Raw genomic sequence first — 19,912 nt, forward strand, 5'->3', positions numbered from 1 at the left:
AACAGAGCTAGGGGGAATAAAAACCAAGTAAGGGGGACTGAGAAGACAGGGAAGGAGAGGGATCCCACTGGGAAATTTGACAGACAAATGTTTTTAGTCCATGAAGAGAAAAACACGATCCAAAAAGACGCCCTTAACTTAGCGCTCGGTGAAGCCCCCTGGGTTCACCGTCGAGTGGAGAAGAGGTGTAGAGGCCACGTGTGGTTTCAGCCCCACGAGGCAGCAGCAACAAGGCGCAACCGGACTGAAAGGCCAACCTCTTTCCACTCTAGGTAATCATTTACAACGTGCCTTTTCAGCATGGTTCTCGATGGAGTTTTATTAAAGCTCAGGAGGTGGTGTTCCGGGACCCCCCGCCCTCCAACTGCGCGGCCCTGCTCTCCGTGAGGCTGCATTTGGAGCACTGGAGACAGACCATGTTCGAAGAAACAGTTCTCCCGCTTGAAAGGTTTCTGCGAGGGTCGTTGGGCCACAGGAGGCGTGTGGCGGGAGGGGAGCGTCTCACGCGTCTGTACGTTGTGTCTGGGACCCAGCACGAACTCAGTTGCCTGAGCAAATAAGCTCCGCCACCTTCCACAAGCCCTCGACTTGACGGTTGTCGCTCTTTAAACCGCATTCCTGCCGCTGCCAAGAATATCTCCCCTCTGCTGAGCTTCCTGTTGTTCCCCTCCCCGGCTCCAAAATAACAAGGCGCTGCTTGGCAGTGATGTCACTGTCACTGTCACCGCCTGCAGGGCATCCACATGCCAGCTATATTTAAGACCCAGGCTTCACGCGCGGGGACATGGAAATTGCCACCTCGTGAACCATACCGGAAAGGCAAGGCTTGAAAATTTCTCTACGGATAACCAGGTTACAAACTCTGCCTCTCCCCAGGCAAACAGGCCAGGGTGTTCAACTGAGCACCGGGCTCCAGCTTCTGGGGTCAGCCAGGTCCGACTGGGGCCTTTCAACCACTTCCCTCGAGTAGCACAGACGCTGACACTCGCTCGGGGGAGCCGCTCTCTCTTCCGATTGTTCTCCCTTCCCCGGCTCTGCTTCGGTTTCCCCTCAAAACCCTTCTGTTATTTTTATGGACTCCTCCAGACTTCTCTACTGACTTCTCATTAGAAAATACAGCAAATGGAACGTTAATGAATGGTAAACGCATTCCCCTCCTCCGTGGATAATCATCGTGACCTTTTAATCAGAGTTCTATCACAGTTACTGGTTTGGGTAATTTTTTTTTATCTCCTGCTCCTGTGCTCTGATGGGGAAAGTGATGGGCTGCAACAATGTTTCAGACACAACCTTCTCCCCGTTCCCTTGGCAGCTGCGGATTTTTTCTGCATCTTGATGAACCGCCCAAATCCATGTTTGGTGCACATTTTGCGGGGAACATCTGGCACCGACCGCTAATGGCGCTAACGCCTAGCCGTTCAACGTGGGCACGTGCTGCAAAATGCAGCTGTTCGTGCAAATATACCTTGCTGCTTCCTCCCCCTAAAAATTTTAGTTCATCAACAAAACCGGAGTCTTTTGATTGGGTTCTAGAAGCTTTAGAGAAAATAAACAAGCACATGGCTTTCTCCCTTGTACGTGATTTTGCTCTAACAGATGCCACGATGCTCCAGTTCCTCTCTTCCGGTCCCTGATTTTCACATGGAAAAAGTGTCTAGAAAACTCACATGGGTCATGGCATTGTGAAAGGAGGGTGAAAGAACCTTTAGGACCGTCCACCTCGCACGGTGTTTGAGAAGGTTGTCTCATCATTTTTGGTTCAGGTGTTAACACGTTTGGCTTCTTCATTTTTCTGTCTGGGGAAAGGATGATCCCCATGTCTCTACTTCCTAAAGAAAAACCAGCTGGAAAATCATCCGTGCCAAATACACCTTCAACTTCTGCACTCTGAGAAGCAGGAGCTGAGAGGAGAAGGTTACTAAACCGGCTGAAGCTCTCTGGGTGGATCCTCCTGCCTCACCCCGGAGCCAGAGCAACCCAGGACTGGGGCCATTAACACATTCCTATCCTTTGCCCAGCGATCCTTTTCCTGCCCATACACACAGAGGAAAGAAGTTGAGAGAGGCGAAAACAAGTGAGACACGAGGCTATAATCTCAGAAAAGCAGAAGCAGCCGAACACTGGCCCATGTGGAAACCATTTGGTCAGATATGGCGGCCTCCTTCACAGCCTTCACAAAGGACAAAGAGGCAGGCCCTCCACCTATCATCAAGGGGCTATCAGGTGACACCTCTTTCCCGGGAAGGACTTTGGCCCTATGGAGCAAGGGCTTTACAGATACCTTCTAACATGGAAACTCAGCTTCTAGAAGTCTAGATTAAGGACTTTAAAGAGCTTTACCAAAAAATACATTAGTAGAAATCCTACTCCTACAGTGGAGGGGGGTGGTGTGGGTGTTGGAAAAGAGTGGAGAGAAATGGTTAAGGAAATAGTGTGAGAAACAAGGCCAAAGCCAAACAGACTTCCACACGGCCTCTGAAAGGGATGCCCACAGAAGTGAACAGCGTGAGGAAACCTGCATGATGGGATGCTAATTGCTTTTCAAAGCAGACCAACTTGCAGATTCAGAATGATCTGAATTATGTAAAATGAATACATACATAAGATGAATTGGGATAAAGGGCCTCATCAGTAATAAATAAAAGACATGAACGGTAATTGCGTCCAGAGGATTTTCTTCTTTAAACCTCTCTTAGTCTCAGACTTAAGGACTACAATTTGTACATTTTTATATTCTTGGGGGAGGGGGAGATCTCTAAACATAATTTGAAGTCTACAGAGGAGCGCAAGAAAATGTTATTAAAAAATGCACGCACACACTGATGGTGGTAGAACCAGGTACAAATCGTACTGAAATGGACTAAGTGGGGAGAACATCATTAGGCTGGTGTCGGGAGATTTGGGATGCTCTCTTCCATTTGAGCATATGGTACTTTTACAATTTAAAGGTGATTTAAAAAAAAAAAAAAAAGCATGGAAACCAGAGCTTTCTCAAGAACTCTCCAGCTGCCTCGTCACGGCAGAATCCTGCCCTGGCATCCCACCTGCATGCGTCTGAACATGAAAGCATCCAATTCCACATCAAAGGAGCAAATCAAGGCGCAGGATACTGGGCTCAACTAAAAGCTCAAATGCAGATTCTTCAAAACCCACCAAAAGCAAACCTACATGGTATTCTCATCATTAGCTTAAAAATAAAAGCAAAAGCAAAAATGGCAAATGGGAATGGTAAATCATTCTTGTACTGGATCAAAGTATTCTAGTTTTCGAACTGCAAACAAGAGGTGCCTGGGTAGCTCAGTCGGTTGAGCGTCCGACTTCGGCTCAGGTCATGATATCACGGTTCGTGAGTTCGAGCCCTGCATGCGGCTCTGGGCTGACAGCTCAGAGCCTGGAGCCTGCTTTGGATTCTGTGTCTCCTTCTGTCTCCCCCTGCCCCTCCCCAACCCCTGCTCTCTCTCTCTCAAAATTAAATAAACATTAAAAAAAAAAAACCTGCAAACAAAACTAACTCCCACTTTGGCACTGAAAGAAACAAAAAAAAAAACAATCACAAGAGCCTTGAGCTTTCTACAAGCCCAGGTGGTTTCAGAGAACTACCCCTTTCACATCCCTACTGCTTAGAGTGTGGGTCAGGAACCCAAGGCATCAACAGCACCAGGAGCTTGTGAGAGACACCTGCTGACAGGCCCCACCCAGCCACGATCGCCATGGGCACTGGTGGAGACATTCGGGTTTGAGGAAGGCTGCTCTAAACCTCTACCACCACCAGCCACCTTGGCTACACCCTGGAATTACTTACTGGGGCAGGGTGGGTTTTGCTGCCAGTGATTTGGACGTAATTGGTCTGGAGGGGCAGCGTGGACAGGTTTTTCCTAGGGGACGGGGTGGGGGGGAGCTCTGGGAGGGTTGGGTAGACACAGTTTTCAAAGCTCCCCTGGTGAATGTAATATACAGCCAAGTCTAAGCGGGGCATTTAGCACTTCAACCCCAAGAATTCTTTATTAGAAAGTTAGTTACATCTGAGCAACATCAGGCTAGATTAACTCCAGACAAGGACTCTTTGCAAGCTTGGACAGAGGCATAATTTACTTCCACGAAAACACTAACGACCATGGCTGGCTTCTCCTAAGTACTTACTCAGGGTACTCACTGCGCTTAGCCCTCTTCATTCATTAGCTCTTGAATAGTATCTGTAAGAGTGAGAAGATTATCCCAGTTTTCTACATGAGAAGCATTAGGGGTACAATTACCACCCGAAATCACACAATACAAGTGGCCAAAGTACTTGCACGACCTTCAGATGGAGTTTCTCACTCACCTTACCCTACTCTTGACCTTGAGAAGGAGGGCTCCAATGCAAGACTTGCCCCAGACCATTACACTACGCTTCCTGCTAAGAAGAGCCAAATCTACTGGAATACAAGCAAAAATGTCAGCCAAAAGGTTAAAATCTTTACATACATATGTATATATACATACACACATATATATGAAGATATCTATATATCTGCCCCTCCATTGTCACACCTACAGGTTACAGCCAGCTGCATCTGGTCTCTGACTCCATCCTTCACTGAATTTCGGAAGCATTAAACTTCAGGAAACCGGCTCCCCCTGACCATCTTGTCTCCAGCCCCGACGTGTGCGTCTTCTACTCCTCCCTGCTCCACCCCATGCACTTAACTCTCCTTGGCTGCTCCGGGGTAAGTCATAAAGGACTGTCAGCCGCTGACAAGGGCTTGTGGAGAATGACAAAGAGCACACCTTATTCAGCTAATGCGACTCAGCCAAGTATAAGAACCAGCGACCTTGGGGAAAGCAAGCGTCGTGTTCAAGGGGAAGTGAGGGACAAGAGCACCAGAGTAGGCTGGCACACACAGAGGGGGCTCCACAGAGAATTCAGTGTGGTCATGGTCTAGTTCTTGGCTAAGGACTCTCAAGGACTCAAGCAAGTGAAAATGGACCAGAAGGCTCTTCAACACCCAGTTGTGATGGCACATTTGCAAGTGGCATTGAAATGCCTCCTAGAGGTGTGGACGTTGGTGTTTCTAAAGCCCCCCTGGTGACTATGGTGGGCGGGCGGGGGGGGGGGGTTGGGCAGAGACACCAGCAGTCCTGGTGGCCAAGGCAGCCCCACACCCTAGAGCAACCTACATCCCATTGTCCTTTCAACTGTCCTAAGACCCTTCACATGGGTGAAACGTTCATCTACAGTCTGAGTCTACAATTCATTTCACATACACACAACATACTAGTTTTTACCCAAGAATCCACCCACGTACACTGTGCTCTGTCATTTTCTGTTCTTATCAAGAATGCCTGGTGATCTTCTTACCGTACTGCCTTTAAAACCAAATTAATGCGTTGTAAGTAGGTGCAAGCACTCAACCGCATCATGTTCTCCATCAAAGCCATGCCCGGCCAATAATATATTGAAATCTACCTTTTATTACATGTTACTTTCCTCAGCCTTCTCCTTCATAGTAGTTAGGGAGTTATACTCAATTTTAAACAATTAGCTCCCATCCATAGGTTATTGTAACTGTGCATTTCATTGCAGTAAAGGGGACCTTATCAAAAATTTTTTCCCAAATATTTATTTTAAAAAAAGAATAGAGATTCTTCTAGAGCCTGAGAACCCCAAGTCCACAAGATTCGGTGACTGCTGACGAGGTCAAATTATCACTGGACATTAAGATCCAACCAAGGAAAGACAGAAAAGAGGACGTAGGACCTGCGTGTGACCTTCTCAACGCTGACTATTGGACTCTTGGGATTAAAAACATCATCAGTGTGGGTAGGGCAGCACCTATATGATGAGCACTGGGTGTTGTATGTAAGTGATGAATCACTGAATTCTACTCCCAAAATGACTATCGCACTGTATGTTAACTAGAATTAAAATAAAGACTTGCTAAGACAAAACAAAACCATCAATGCCTTCAGATGGACGTTGAAGACACATTGTGTCCTTTTCCACAAAAAACATATTCATCTCATTTTTCTAATTTAACAATGAGAAAAAGGCAGACAGACTTAGGGCAGAAACAGATTTAAAGCCTTCATAGAAAGCCAATCAAAGTCTCCCAGGGGACAGCGAGTGGCATGACAGGATCGAGGCTCCCAAGATCCTCATCCAGCCCTTCCCTTACAGATGGTGTAGTACAGTTCTGGCCACCAACAGGACACTGTCATAGCAGGCAACTACTCAGCAGCCCCACAGAGACCAATAAAGGGACGCTGGGCACACGGGGCGGCAAAAATCACACCGGGAGGAGCTGAAGGTCAAATGAAGGCCAGTGAGAGGCCAAAGGCTCTGAGGTACTCACTGCAGGGAGAAGCTGGGATAAGGGAAGAACCCGCAAGCTCTTGTTCTAGCCTCGGCATCTGTAGTCACCCATGGCCAATGCGCCAGCTAAGAAGAAATCAGGGACCACGTAGTGAGCATTTACAAGGAGCCTGGAGCTCTGCTCAGGGCTTGAGGAGCAAAAAAGCTCATGTCCTCGTCCCCACCAACTTAGGCCAAAGTGCAACAGACAGGATTTATCTGCCTGTCGCCGCATGGCAGTCAATCATGGCCTTCTGCTCGCTGCTGCCCACAACAGGCCCAGTGGAGTCGAAGATGTTCTACCTGGACATCAGGACAGAGTCTCTTCTCTTCAGATCCCGCACGAGGCTTGGCGTTAGCAGAGGCCCTCTTTACTGCTACGTGCCAAGGCCCTGCCCAAGAACACTAACAGAGAGGACACAGGGCCAAGGGCAGAGCGAGGACCTCCCGAAAGAACCCGGGTCCTGAAGAGAGGGACCAGTCACATCAACATAAAATTGCCCTGTTGATCCAAGCTAGTTTGGTTCGGGTCCCTACAGCCAAAAGCTTAGTGACATTGGTTAAGATTATCATGCGTCAGTTCACAGACAGGGAAAGGGAGACGTGAGGATGTGCGAGGTGGCCCAGCCAGGGGAAGGGTCGCTGCGCTGCTTCCCCAGCCAAGGGTCAGACACAGCCCTGGCACGCCAGCCATCACTACGACACATCACACAGCATCCTGCTTTTCATCCTCCCACGGGAGGCAGGGAGAGGACCCAGGCACACCCACCACCTCTTCCATTTTCAATAGACGAGGAACCAGAGGCTCCGAAGTGCAAAGGGAATGGCTCCATCACACAACCAGCTACACGTTCTTGTTCGCACACCAAACGTCCGGAACAGGAGGTAAAGGTGTGACCAAGAGTAATAGTGGGGCTGGTGCTGATGGAACACAGGAAGACAAGGCCTTGAGCAGGGCTCCATGAACCCACCGGGTTCTCCTCAGGACGTGGCCTCCACAGTCATGACCAGATGCGCATCTCTTCACGGACCTAACAGGTTCATGGTTAAGGCAGCGATTTTACTTAGGTATGGAGGAAACACAACTCATTCCAATCCGCTATTATCCAAAAAAAGAAGCCTGGTCAGATAGGGCTCGGGATTGTTAACAGAGAAGACCAGTTACAAAGAGGCCCAAGTAACAGAAGGAACGTATTAGTTCATGTAACTGCCAAGTCCAGAAGAACAACAGCTTCTGGAAAGGCTGGATCCAGGAGCTCGAGGTCTATCATTAGAACCTGCCAGGTTGTCTCCATTTTTCACTATGTTGTTGCCATTTGGGGTCAGGATCTTCCCACGTAGCAGCAAAGACTGCACCCAACAACTCCTGGCTTATAGTATAACCTTCTCAAGAAGGCCCTCAAGAAGACCTCATCAACCTGGCTACATGACCTTCTGTGAGCCAATCACAGTGACCAGGAAACAGAACAAGCCAGCTGCCCAGGCCTGGTCCACCTACCCTGCTCTAGAACCCAGCTGGGCAGTGGTAGGGTCGTTTCCACCGAATCACACACAACGGGAACGAAGAACCACACCCACCAAGAAAGACTGGGATAGGGTCTACCCCAGGGGGTGAAAGAATCTTGGTGGGCATGGAGGGCAGCCTCCAAACTGACCCCCAACGACCCCTGCCTCGTGGTCATCACATTCATGTGTAGACTCCTCCCACACTCAACCAGGGTTGACCTTTGGGACCACAGAGAACAGTGAACCTGATAGGGTCTCACTCCCAACGTTAGGTTGCAAGAGACACCGTGGCTTCCGGGTGGGGGAGGTGCTCTCACTCTCTGCTTACTCACTCCGGGAAGCCAGCTGCTGTGTTGTGAGCAGTTCTACTCGAGAGGCCCTTGTGGCAGGAACACAGGCCTCTCACCAGCGGCCACACCAGTGAGCTCAGAAGCGGACCCCCGAGTCCCAGCCAAGCCATCAGAGGACTGCAGCCTTGTGATGGACTCTGACGGACCACACCTCCCAGCTGAGCCATTCGCAGATTCCCAACCCACGAGAATTGTAGAGGACCCTGGTTTTGCATTTTAAACGGCCAAGCTTAGAAATAATTTTTTACACAGCAAAAGCTACCTAATAAAATGAGCCTAAACAGAAAACAGGCCAGCAAGCGTCCAACAACCCAGGTCACTTGCTTCTCTCCCAGGCAGTTCTCACGGAAAGGTCTTCTTCCTGTGAACACCTGTCTCATCACTTGAGCATTCTTAATTCAGTAGGAAGGAAGGCAATCATTTAGGGAAGGAGATTCACATGCCCTGACGTGCTGCTGACGGTAAATACGTCCACCTCAGGACTGAGCAGCGGCTTGGGGCCCTAAAAGCACTGGGCTGGTTTAATGACCTTGTTCTTGGCTGAGCCACGACAGCACCAAGGAAAGCCATTAATTTTGAGCAAAAAGGAATGTGATAAAATGCTGGATTTGTTCTGGGGTTTTTCACTTGTGCAACCACACTCAGAGCCAGTAAAACACACATCCACACGAACACCCTGAGTACTCCAATATATACAGCAGAAATAATTTCACTTCTTAGGGTCTGAAAGAGCCTAGCATTTAATTCCTTCTGCACCACTGCCATTAAAATTTAGGTTTTGATTAGGTAAGGTTTCTTAGTAATATAATTATTGTACTAAAGAAAAATGATGGTAACATTTACTGAGCATTTATGAGGCACATTTACTGAGCCGACATATGGGTTCTCATTTAATCCTGCAACAACGGTGAGGTACAGGATTTTCTTATCCTCATCTGACAGCTAAGAAAACAAAGAATTTAAGGAGCACCTGGGTGGCTCAGTCAGTTAAGAGTTTGACCTTGAAGGGAGTCTGGGTGGCTCAGTTAAGCATCCAACTTCGGCTCAGGTCACCATCTGGTGGTTTGTGGGTTTGGGCCCCACGTCGGGCTCTGTGCTGACGGCTCAGAGCCTGGAGCCTGCTTCGGATTCTGTGACTCCCTCTGTCTGCTCCTCCCCCACTCTCTCTCTCTTTGTCTCTCTCAAAGATAAATAAACACACACACACACAAAAAGAGTTTGACTCCTGAATTCAGCTCAAGTGATATGATCCCAGGACTATAGGACCGAACCTCATGTGGGGCTCTGCACTGAGCATGGAACCTACTTAAGATCCTCCCTTCCTCTCTCCTTCCCTTCCTTCCATTCACACCCTCTCTTTTTTTAAAAAAAAATTTAGTGTTTATTTATTTCCGAGGCAGAGAGAGACAGAGCATGAGTGGGGGAGGGGCAGAGGGAGAGGGAGACACAGAACCCAAAGCAGGCTCCAGGCTCCGAACCGTCAGCAGAGAGCCCAATGTGGGGCTTGAACTCACGAACCATGAGATCATGACCTGAGCAGAAGTCAGTCGCTCAACCGACTGAATCACCCAGGTGCCCCCACTCACACCCTCTCTTAAGTGAGGGGAAAATAAAAGCTTTTCTTTTCCACTCATGGGCTAAAATTCTCCCCAGAATTATCAGGTCCTGAAACACACTTACTGTAAAATACACCTAACCGCTTGTGTCTAGGGCCTCACATCCTTTCAAATACAATCATTTTGTCCTGTCTGTTGCATATGACCATCCTAGTTCGCAAACGAGGAAATGCACACTCATTCCCACTAAGAAACCACCCAGAAACACACAATCTGCAAGCGATTCAGTGGAGACTCCAGGCTAAGCCGACTCCTGGCACAATCCAAGAACGACTGAGAACAGAAGTCTGTCTGTGGCTCAGAACCAGAGTCTCTATAGACGCCAACCTTTATTGTAAGCAAACACAATGATACCACGGTTTCCTGGCGTGGCCAGGCTAAATGGTGGTCCAGGGGAGAAAACCTAGGACTGGACTCATCATAGTCCTTTAACTGTCGGATGCTCTTGAGAGGTCACTGTAAAACATGAAGACGTTCTAATTAAAGTTAGATACGGGATCATGGCACCACCTCTCAAGGACATGTATGGAACAACTCCATTAGCGCCACATCACCCAGCAGCACCAGGGCAGTAAATGCTGCTATCAGTTACCAAGCTCTGGACTCCCCTACATACCCAGACAACCCCCCCTCCTGGTCTTATTTTTAATGTTTATTTATTTTGAGAGAGAGAGCACACACGCACAAGCAGGGAAGGGGCAGAGAGAGCATGGGGAGAGAGAACCCCGAGCAGGCTCTGGGCTGTCAGGGCAGAGCCCGATGCAGGGCTCAAATTCAGGAACCGAACATGACCCGGAGCTGAAATCAAGAATCGGCCGCTCAACCGACTGACCCACCCACGTGCCCCTGGTCTTATTTTCAAGTAGCTTTAAAGAACCACCAATGAACTGCTTATCTTACCTACAAAAGGCAACAAACCCAAACTCAAATGTCCAACAAATGGGAGTTATTTTAACGTGGGACATTAACTCAATGAAAGGCCACATCCGGGCATGTAAGTCATTAACATGAAATGGAAGTGGTTCAGAGAAGCAGACTGACAAAGTGGAGTACCTAACGATCTTTGCACGTGGACAAATTCAGGAAAATCCACATTTTTATCCGACTGGAGATTCTGAGTTTTCTTTAATGAAATATAAACTAAATCACAGCCAAGGAAATAAAATGGCTCTTTAACAAGAAGAGGCTTAACCTTACTCTTCATTAGGAAAACGCAGACGAAAATTCTGTCAGGGCCACTTTTTCCCGGTGATGTTGTCGGGGACCCACAGGGGGGACGCGGCCCCTTCGGGCCCAAACGGGCCGCAGCAGGCCTCTTGGCTGCTGTTCCAGGGTACACGTTGGCCCAGCCTCCGAGGAGAGGGGACAGGTGCCCTCCACTCACCTTAGAAAACTACGGCACCTGGACCCGGCAATTCTACTTCTGGTAGTTTTTCCAATAAATATAGTCATAGGAGAATCAAGTCACAAACGCAAATCACTGTGGCATTACTACAAACACCATTATCAGCAAAGGGTCACAAACCACCTCCAATGGCTGGCAGTCGGCACGCGGGTCGGATGAACTCTGGCGCAGACCGAGAAATGTCACGAGCTTTCACACAGCCGGCAGGCCCCCGTGCACCCACACAGAACAAGCTCCGTGAGGCCAAGTGAGTGCACTGTACAATACACGACCACTTTTCATGAAGGGGGGAGGGAGGAGGGAGGAGGAGGTGAAAAGAAGAAACCAAGTGGCCACATGGAGCTAAGGAGCGTCTCCAGAATCGCTCCCACGGCCCGCCTCCAGGGGGGGCCAGAGGGGCGGCTGGGAATCACTTAGCCCTACCTACTGCCCCTCGCGTTTTGAACCGTGGACACACACATCATTCGGTACTTATGCAAAAAGTTACATGAAGGTTTCAAACGCGCTGATTTCCGTTGGTTTCTTCCTTTTCTTTTTTTTTTTTTTCATTCCAAGCGCCAGTGAAGGCCGTGCCTGGGTTCTTACCCGGCCGCCGCCCACGCCCGCCTCTCGGGCCCTCCGCCCCCCTACCTTGCCAGCGCCTGGACCTTCGTGACGTGCCGCTCTTCCTGCTCGGCCACCTTCTTTTTCAACGCGTCAACCTCCTGCCGGAGCGCAGCGGAATGCTCCATCTCACCGTCGAGCAGGTTCCGCAAAGACCTGGGAAGAGGGGGCCCGATCCGTTCAGATGCCCTCGGCAGAGTCCACTGGGCCAGAACACAGCTGTTTACGCAAGTCCTAACCCCTCCGTTTTCTCCAGGGGCCCCCGCAAACTGGAATCTCGCATCAGGGTATTTACAGAGATCCCAAACTCGGCTTAAGGGCCTCAGAGTAAGGAGGAGGACGTGGCCCGGGATCTGTGTCCCCGACAGCCCGTAGGAGGGGCCCATCAAGGGGAGACAAAGAGTTCAGAGAATCCCAGGCAAGCCCCTTTCAAGGCATCCCACCCAAAGGGGCGGCACATTAAGGGAGACCATTTTGTGACAGTCACTCCAGAAAAGAGACAGGAGCGGGTACCAGGACAGGCCACACGTGTCCTCTGAGACATCCGTGAGGAATACCGACAGAGGCCCACCCTCAACTCCAAAGCTGCCCCAACGTACGCTGTAACCCTGCCCCCTGCCATCACCAGGTGAAAAAGACAGATACAACGTTCTACAGAGCGGTCTAGTTAGACATCACGTGGATCCCATTTCACACTATGTCTGGGAGCTCGCCCTCCAAAATACGTCCATTTGTTGGTCACCCTTGGTCTTGCAAAGCAAACAAGATGGCAGCTCTTCCAGAAATAACCACAGGTTGCCGCCGAGGATTGAGCCACACATGGTTCTGATGGTCTCGTGGACCTCAAATGGCTTTTTCTGGCAAACATGTACTGACTTTGGGGCACCTAACATCCTAAATCTGTACACATGCCAGCTGATACCAGGATAGACGCACAGGGATGGCGGTGAGCTTGGCACGCACCCAGCCCTGTCGCTCATTCAACTCTGAGGCCTGTGTTCCTTCAGGGTTTTGAGAAAATTCCCTTCCTGGGGCCCGGAACCCCCCAACACAAACATGGTGTGGTTTTTGTTTTTGTTTTCTGGAAAGGAGAAATTAACAGACAGGGACTATTTTTCTTCATAAGGTAAGACAAAACCTATGGCTTCTTTCAAGAGAACAGTTCCAGCTGCAGCAAGGAAAAACAATGCTCTAATGTCTACAAGCCCCTCCTTTTAAAGCCCCTCCTTATTTTAGTTGGAAAATCGTGCTGTCTAAAGATCTCTTTTTTAAAAAATTATCTTTTGTTTTTAGAAATCATGCTTGTTTGCTTTTATGGGTTTCCATACAGGATGGGGAAGAAGCTTGGGAAGCAGGGCCCAAGAGGAGGTTTAAAAAGGACAGTCCGTGATGGGTTGGCACCACGGACACCGAATTCCTACTCTGAGGGAAAGAGTGAGAAAGCCCCAGGAACCCGCACGTGCAGGCTCACGTGGGCACCTGCCCGAACTCCCCAGGACGCAACACTGTCAGGCTCATAGAAGCCTCACCGACAACTGCGGGCAAATCCTTCCACCCACCACCCTGTAGCCAAGACAAGGTCCTGGCGGTTGAGAAGTTCACGTTCAAGGCAGCCAGATGGCAACGATGTGGCCATCTACCATTGGTTTCAACGGGAAACCACACACGAACAGAGCCCTGCTCCTTTCTCCATCTGCAGGGGGCCTTACTCTGATCAAGTGGCCGGATTCCAGCCTGCCCTGGGTACCCCCAATTCGAGAAAACTAAGTGTCTGAATGCTCGGAACACGGAAAGATAGGCTCTCCGTATGAAGATCATTCTAAAGACTGCTCTAGGGGGGAAGGAGGAAGACTTCGAGGAGGGGAGAACGTTCTCAAGCGGACCTTGGTGATGGCTGTGTATGTCCGCAAACACCGAAAACCACACAACTGTACCCTTTAAGTGGGTCGATGATGTAATGTGTGAATTGTATCCCAGAGGCTCTTTTACAAGAGAAATTTTTTAAAAGACTGCTTTACCAAATTTTTAGTTTGTTCCAAGGTAGAGCTTGGATCGTAAGGTTTTCATCCCCTGCCAACAGTAAAGTGGCTCGTCTCATACTAAAAGGAACCACCGATCACAATTCTGTCACCCAAGCACGCTTCCCTCCGTCTGGGACCCCCCACGTTCCCCAGGTGGGACGTCGGAGAGACGACCCTCCAGGCCTGACGGTCAGGCTACCTGTTCTCTTCCTCCAGCTCGTCTTTCCGGGTCATCATGGCCACGATGGCTTGGCGCAGTTCGTCTGAGGGAAGAAAGCACGGTTGACATTAACCAGCAGACCCTGCGTGTTACAGCCGTCCCCTCACAGACATGCATCGAGTGCTATGGAGGGCAAGCTGTCTAGACGAGCTCCCCTCTTCCCTTTCAAGATTAATTCCTGTACAGTCTGCAAGACCCAACGGGCCCAAGCTGATCACTTCTCAGCCCCACGAAAACGGGAGGACAGGGCCACATGAGGAGCCTGGAGGGCTCCCCTCGGTCGGCTGCTACAGGACGAGACGGCCTTGCAGCTCTTAAACTCGCTGTTCCGAGTCCCTGCTACTGGACAACATCCGCTCTGAACAAGGATCCCTCCCACCCCCAGTTACAGCTGTTTATCAACAGAGGAGAAAGAGCCGATTGAGAGACATAGGGCTCCACGCAGACCTACAAATACTTACCCGAGTTTACGAAGAGATCTGGTCTATTCCTACACGGCTCTCTATAGTTCGTACACAGGCGACAGTGTAAAGGGGTTGCCTGTCCAGTGCACAGTCCGTAATTATTTATGGGGGCTACTCTTCTGGACACCTTCACCTATCCCTCAGATCTCAAGACCCAGACCTTCTGGATTTGTTTTGTTTTTCAACCCCTGACAAACCTTGTGAATGGTTTCCCCCCTTGGGACTGGCTGCTAGGAAGCTCCCAGCCAAAACTGCCCATCGGGGAAGTGCTCACATCCATGTGGCAACCACAATGTGCCCTAACCCTCCCCCGCCCATCTTCTCCAACCTGTATCTCCACCTCGGGCCAAAGTACTCACAACCTGTGGCACGTTGCAAAGGCTATCTTAAGACGCTACTTCAAATCCTCTTTTGGAAAGAGATAGGAGTTTTGGTTTCTTCCTTTTAGTTAAAATTGAAATCCTTCGACTTGCCAAGCTCTAGTTCAGGGCCCTTGGCACTATCTCATTTAATTCTTTATGCACATCTAAGAAATGCACGTCACCATCCCTGCTCCCGGGGTATGAAGAAACTGCAGGAGTGGAAAGAGAAGTTGGGGGGGGAGGGGGAGACCAACAGGTGGGTCCTCTGGGTCCCCTCATACTCAGAATGCCCAGGGAGAAAGACGCCCGCCAAAGACCCAGAGGCAAGAAATGGGGCCACAGGACTAATGCTGTCCTCAGGCTGCAGGAGGGAAAAGGATATTCCACGGTCCGGGGCTCAGGGCAAGAAAAGGAAGGAAAGGTATTAGAGAGGCTCCTCCTCAGCTCTAGAGGCTGCTCCATTTGGATGAGGTGGCAACAAAGAAAGAGACCGTCCTGTCTCTAAAAGCAGAGCAGTCCCCTGGGCACCACATGGACACAAGTAGGCGGTCATCACCCTGACTCCCCCATCAAGCTTCTGATGGTACGAAACCTGTGCATTGTACTGGGACAAAGTGGACCCTGTGAGGTGTCAGTGAGGAGGGAGGTCTGAGGTGTCCCTGTCCTGGGTCACTGAGGGGTCAGTGTGGAAGACCCCAAACGATCACTGGGTCGACACGTAGGCACTGAGCCCGTACGAGGTACAAGCACTCTTCTTGGTGAAGGGCAAGTGACCAGAACAGACCCATGTCTCTGCCTGCAGGAGGCCTCCTCTCTAGCAGGGGAGACAATCCAGCCAACAGGCACACGGCACTGAGGGTGGTCAGGGATGCCAAGAGGAAAGGAAAGCAAGGCCAAGGGCAAATGAGGGGACAGCAGTGTCACTGCACACGAAGTGCTCCGGAAAGGCCCCTCCGAGCAGAGCCGGCCATGCTGCTACATGGAGGAAAAACATGCCACATGGCAAAGAGCACATGCAAAGGCCCGGAGACCGGTGTGAGCTTGGTCACTGAGCCAGGGGGGCAGGGGCACTCCTCCAAGGGACGGGGGTGGGGAGACGGAAGAAGCAGCACACCAGGAGGGCCGAATCCAGCAGACAGAGACCCTGCCAGAGTCCGGGGGCATGGAGGGAAGATGCAGCACGCCGCCCTGAGTTCTAGAAACTTCCCTTCTGGAGGACTGGATGAGAATGCCAGCATCCCCGGCAAAGCATTTGAGGCCCACGACCTCACCAGGGCCACAGAGCAACTTCATGGGTCCCTATCTTCCAGTCCTCTTACAGACACGCCAACGAGACGAAGGAGATTCAATGCCAAGAGCAGCGAATTCAAATCCAGATCTAATTCCAAACTCTGTGTTCGACCCCAGGGAACAGTTAACTGTTACAAGTCACGTGCATAGATGTAAGAACTTGGATTTTATCGACGCCTCACAGGGACATTAATCCATCTTACAGTGGAAGTGCACACTTGGCAGGTTACGTCACACAAGCACACACATGTGAACGTCAGAGCCCTGCCCTGGGAGACGGGAACCAGCACGCAAAGCAGATAAAGCCGAGGAGCGTGTACCTGCCTCAGCTGTGCCCTGCCTGGAGTTACAAAAGCCCAGAGCTCACATATTCGTTCATTCATTCATTGGTCAGCACCTACTGGGCACCCAGTAGGCACAAGATACCTTCCGAAGAAGAGAGCCAGGCTCCCAACTGAACTAAGGAAGAAATGTCTTTAAAGGAGAATCTCTTAATGGAGAACAACACACATTCGCATATGCCCATCATGAAATGGTCTACAGGACTTTGTCTTCTGAACTTGACCAAGTGTCTACACTCCTGGCTCTCAGCCTCCTACCAGTGTCTCAGTGTCTCTGAGCCTTTCCCTTGTGTACAAGCAGCAAAAACAGCACCCACCTTCCCCAATTCCCTAGGGTGCTAGGATGTTCAGAAGAGCAAGGAGATGGGCAGGCCCTCAGTCGAGGCACCGACTCTTACACACTGCAGCAGGTGCATTCAGAACTCAGAAATCATCATGTTAAAAAAAAAATTATCTGGGAGTGCCTGGGAGTCTCAGTCGGTTAAGCGTCCGACTTCAGCTCAGGTCATGATCTCACAGTCCGTGAGTTCAAGCCCCGCGTCGGGCTCTATGCTGACAGCTCCGAGCCTGGAGCCTCCTTCAGATTCTGTGTCTCCCCCTCTCTCTGCCCCTCCCCTGCTTGCACCCTGTCTCTGTCTCAAAAATAATAAAAATTTTTTTAATGCTTTTATTTAATTATCTGAAAAAGCTCAAGAAAGAAAAAAAGCCACACATAAGCATAACCCAGTAATTTGTTCCATGATGTCATAGCCATGATAGGGGGCACCTGGGTGGCTCAGTTGGTTAAGCATGATGTCATAGCCATGAAAGGGGGGGGAAAAAAAAAGACTTATTAAGACCAGGATAAGATCTGTCTTTCTCTTCAAGATGCCCAGCACAAGTGGCGAGCAGCTGTGGACTGTGGACACAGACCTGGGAATCATTCCTTTACTCCAACGACTGCTTGAATCCTGAATCTTCCTACAAAGCTGCCTTCCTGCTGAGGTTTTCTACTGGTCTCAGCTTTCTTACAGGGACAAAGGAAGAAGATATTCATTTGCAGGGAGTTGCCAGGAGGCTGCAAGAGTGAAATTTTTTTCTTCAATAGACTTTTTAAAACCATCTCAGGTTCACAGCAGATTGCAAAGTACAGAGATTTTCCAGGCACCCTCTGCCCCCCTCCACAATCCCAGCCTCCCCCACTGTCAGCATCCCCACCACAGAGGGGCATTTGTTATGCTTCATGAACTCGCACAGACACATCATAACCACCCAAAGGGGACTTGTAGATCACAGGAGTTTGGAACATTGTAGGGACATGTATCCACCGTTACAGTAACACACAACATAGTTTTACTGCCCGGCCAAATCCCTTGGGCTCCGCCCATTTATCCCTTTCTCCCCGAACCCCCGCTGAAATCTTCCGTGAATCAGAGACTCTCCACTCGACCCATCAGCCTTCCATTCGGAAGTTGCACATCACACACAGGTGGGACTGATGCTAACAAACCACTTGCTCTGGATCTAAGCCGAACTCTGTCGGGCCCATGTGCACAGCAGGGCCTCCCCACCGCCAGAGTGCTCAGCACAGGGTGCCCCCGACTGCTCAGTCCACCGGCTCTGCTCGCCTCTGCAGGAAGGAGCCCTTCACCACCCAGAAACATGATCCTTATGCTGAGCGGTTTGCATCAGGCCCCTCCTGGTGTCACCAGGCATTGCCAGCCTCTGTACCTGGCCTCACCTGCACGGACAGCAGCCTCTGACCAGGTTTCCTGAGAGACCCTCTCGATTTTAACTATTTTGACCCTACCCGTGAACTGGTTCATGGATTTCATGGACAGAACCTGTCTTTTCTCAAGTTCACGCCCAACTTCCAGTCTGATAAAACCCAACTCCTTTATTCGGGTCCAGACAAAAAGGTGTCATGTCCAGGAAGCCCTCTGTGATTTCCCTAACCCTCAACAAGTTGCAGAGTGTGCAGTAAGTAACCACCTGTCTCCCACACTTAACTCACAACTCCTTATAGACATACAACATGTCAGGCATTTTGGGTCCCCAGAGGCCCAACAAGTCGGGTGCTTGGTCAAGGTTCACGGAAAAGGAGTGATCCAGAGAGACTATTCATATGCAACGACAATACCCCTGAAACTAACAAGAGTAATAGCGGCTACGTGATGAGTACTTTCTACGTGCAAAGTGTCAGCACCTGACAAGCCTTGTTTCAGTTTTCACAGCCACCTAATGAGGGCGCTGAGTACAGAGCAGAAACCCAAACCGGAACAAGGCCTGTAGGGTCTCAACTCACCTTCCCCACCCTAAGGCCAAGAATTATGGAAAATGCCCTTGGCAGGACCAAGAGCTGGAGAGGAGGTGCTTTCGTGGGGCGTGGGGAGTGGCAAGATGGTCAGGAATAGGTTCTAGCAGCTTCCACTCCAATAAGAGGAGTACCCAAGAAGAGCTGTTGTCAACAGGCTCCTGAGCTGAGAAGATCGGAGTTCAAACCCCAGCTCAGCCCCTAATTGCCTGGTAAACTTAAGTTGGGCTTGCATCTGTGTAAAATGCAGAATGGTGACTGCACCACACTCCCTGGAGACTGGCTCCAAGACTCACGGGAGTTCCCCGCCTGGTGGACACACGGAGGTCAATGCAGAGAAGTAGTTCAGGATCCCGAATTCTAGAGCGTACGACCGGGTTCAAATTCTGACTCTGCAGTCAGGTGACTCTGACCAAGTTACCCACCCTCTCTGAACACCAATTCCCTTATCTACAAAATGGGATCTCAATGGGCACCAGCTCATACAAATGCCATGAGAACTCAATAAGGTAATATGTAAATTAGGTGCTTAGAAAATGCTCAGCACCCCCTCCCCCACTCACGCTCTCTCAAAAAAATAAACATTTTTTAAAAAAAAAGAAAAGAAAATGCTCAGCAAATAGAAAACATACGACGCATTATTTATCCCTATAATTAGTGCCTTTTCCTTCAACAGCAGGGGACAGAAAGACAAGGACAAGGTAGTGGAGACTGCCCAAGCAGGAGTTGGTGCAATTGAGCACATTTTCAGGAGTTAGGAGATTTCACTGAGTTCCTGTATACCTCGACCTTGGGAAATAAAAGATTTTTTTTTTAACTGGTCTATGCCCTAAAGCAGCAGACTAGATAATAGAATTTTCTAAAGTGTCAAACAAGATCACCGTGGGCCACGTGGGAAATCAAATCCAGAGAGGGAGGGGCCACTTAGAGGAGGCTGAGTGTCCGGGTTCTGGGGACATACGACGTGCAGGATCCCAGATACCGCCACTCAGACTCTGCCCCTAAAAACTGCATATTCGGTGGGGGAAAGACAGCTCGGAACGAGAAGCAATCCTGACGAAGTCCCAGCAAACGCATGTGCTCTTCTGGCAAGAGGAACCACAGTGGCTG

General features: G+C 50.0%; 1 protein-coding gene across 11 annotated transcripts in view; it reads right to left on the bottom strand.

The window, feature by feature from the left end:
• SNX29 (sorting nexin 29) overlaps nucleotides 1-19,912 on the bottom strand; it is a 499,996-nt gene that overhangs the window by 364,791 nt on the left and 115,293 nt on the right. For all 11 annotated transcript variants that reach the window (XR_006963587.1, XR_006963584.1, XR_006963586.1 and 8 more), the window contains 2 exons: nucleotides 14,032-14,095; nucleotides 11,839-11,967 (listed from right to left, as the gene is read on the bottom strand). Coding sequence is in view for 7 of the 11 variants with exons in the window: in XM_047087507.1 (XP_046943463.1) it covers nucleotides 11,839-11,967; nucleotides 14,032-14,095 (193 nt within the window). In the remaining 4 variants the exon portion in view is untranslated. The remainder of the gene's footprint in view (nucleotides 1-11,838; nucleotides 11,968-14,031; nucleotides 14,096-19,912) is intronic.

This window comes from Lynx rufus, unplaced genomic scaffold (genome assembly GCF_022079265.1).
Source record: "Lynx rufus isolate CCGP_SWC_20201006 ecotype Redwood Valley unplaced genomic scaffold, mLynRuf1.p SCAF_23, whole genome shotgun sequence".
NCBI lineage: Eukaryota > Metazoa > Chordata > Mammalia > Carnivora > Felidae > Lynx > Lynx rufus.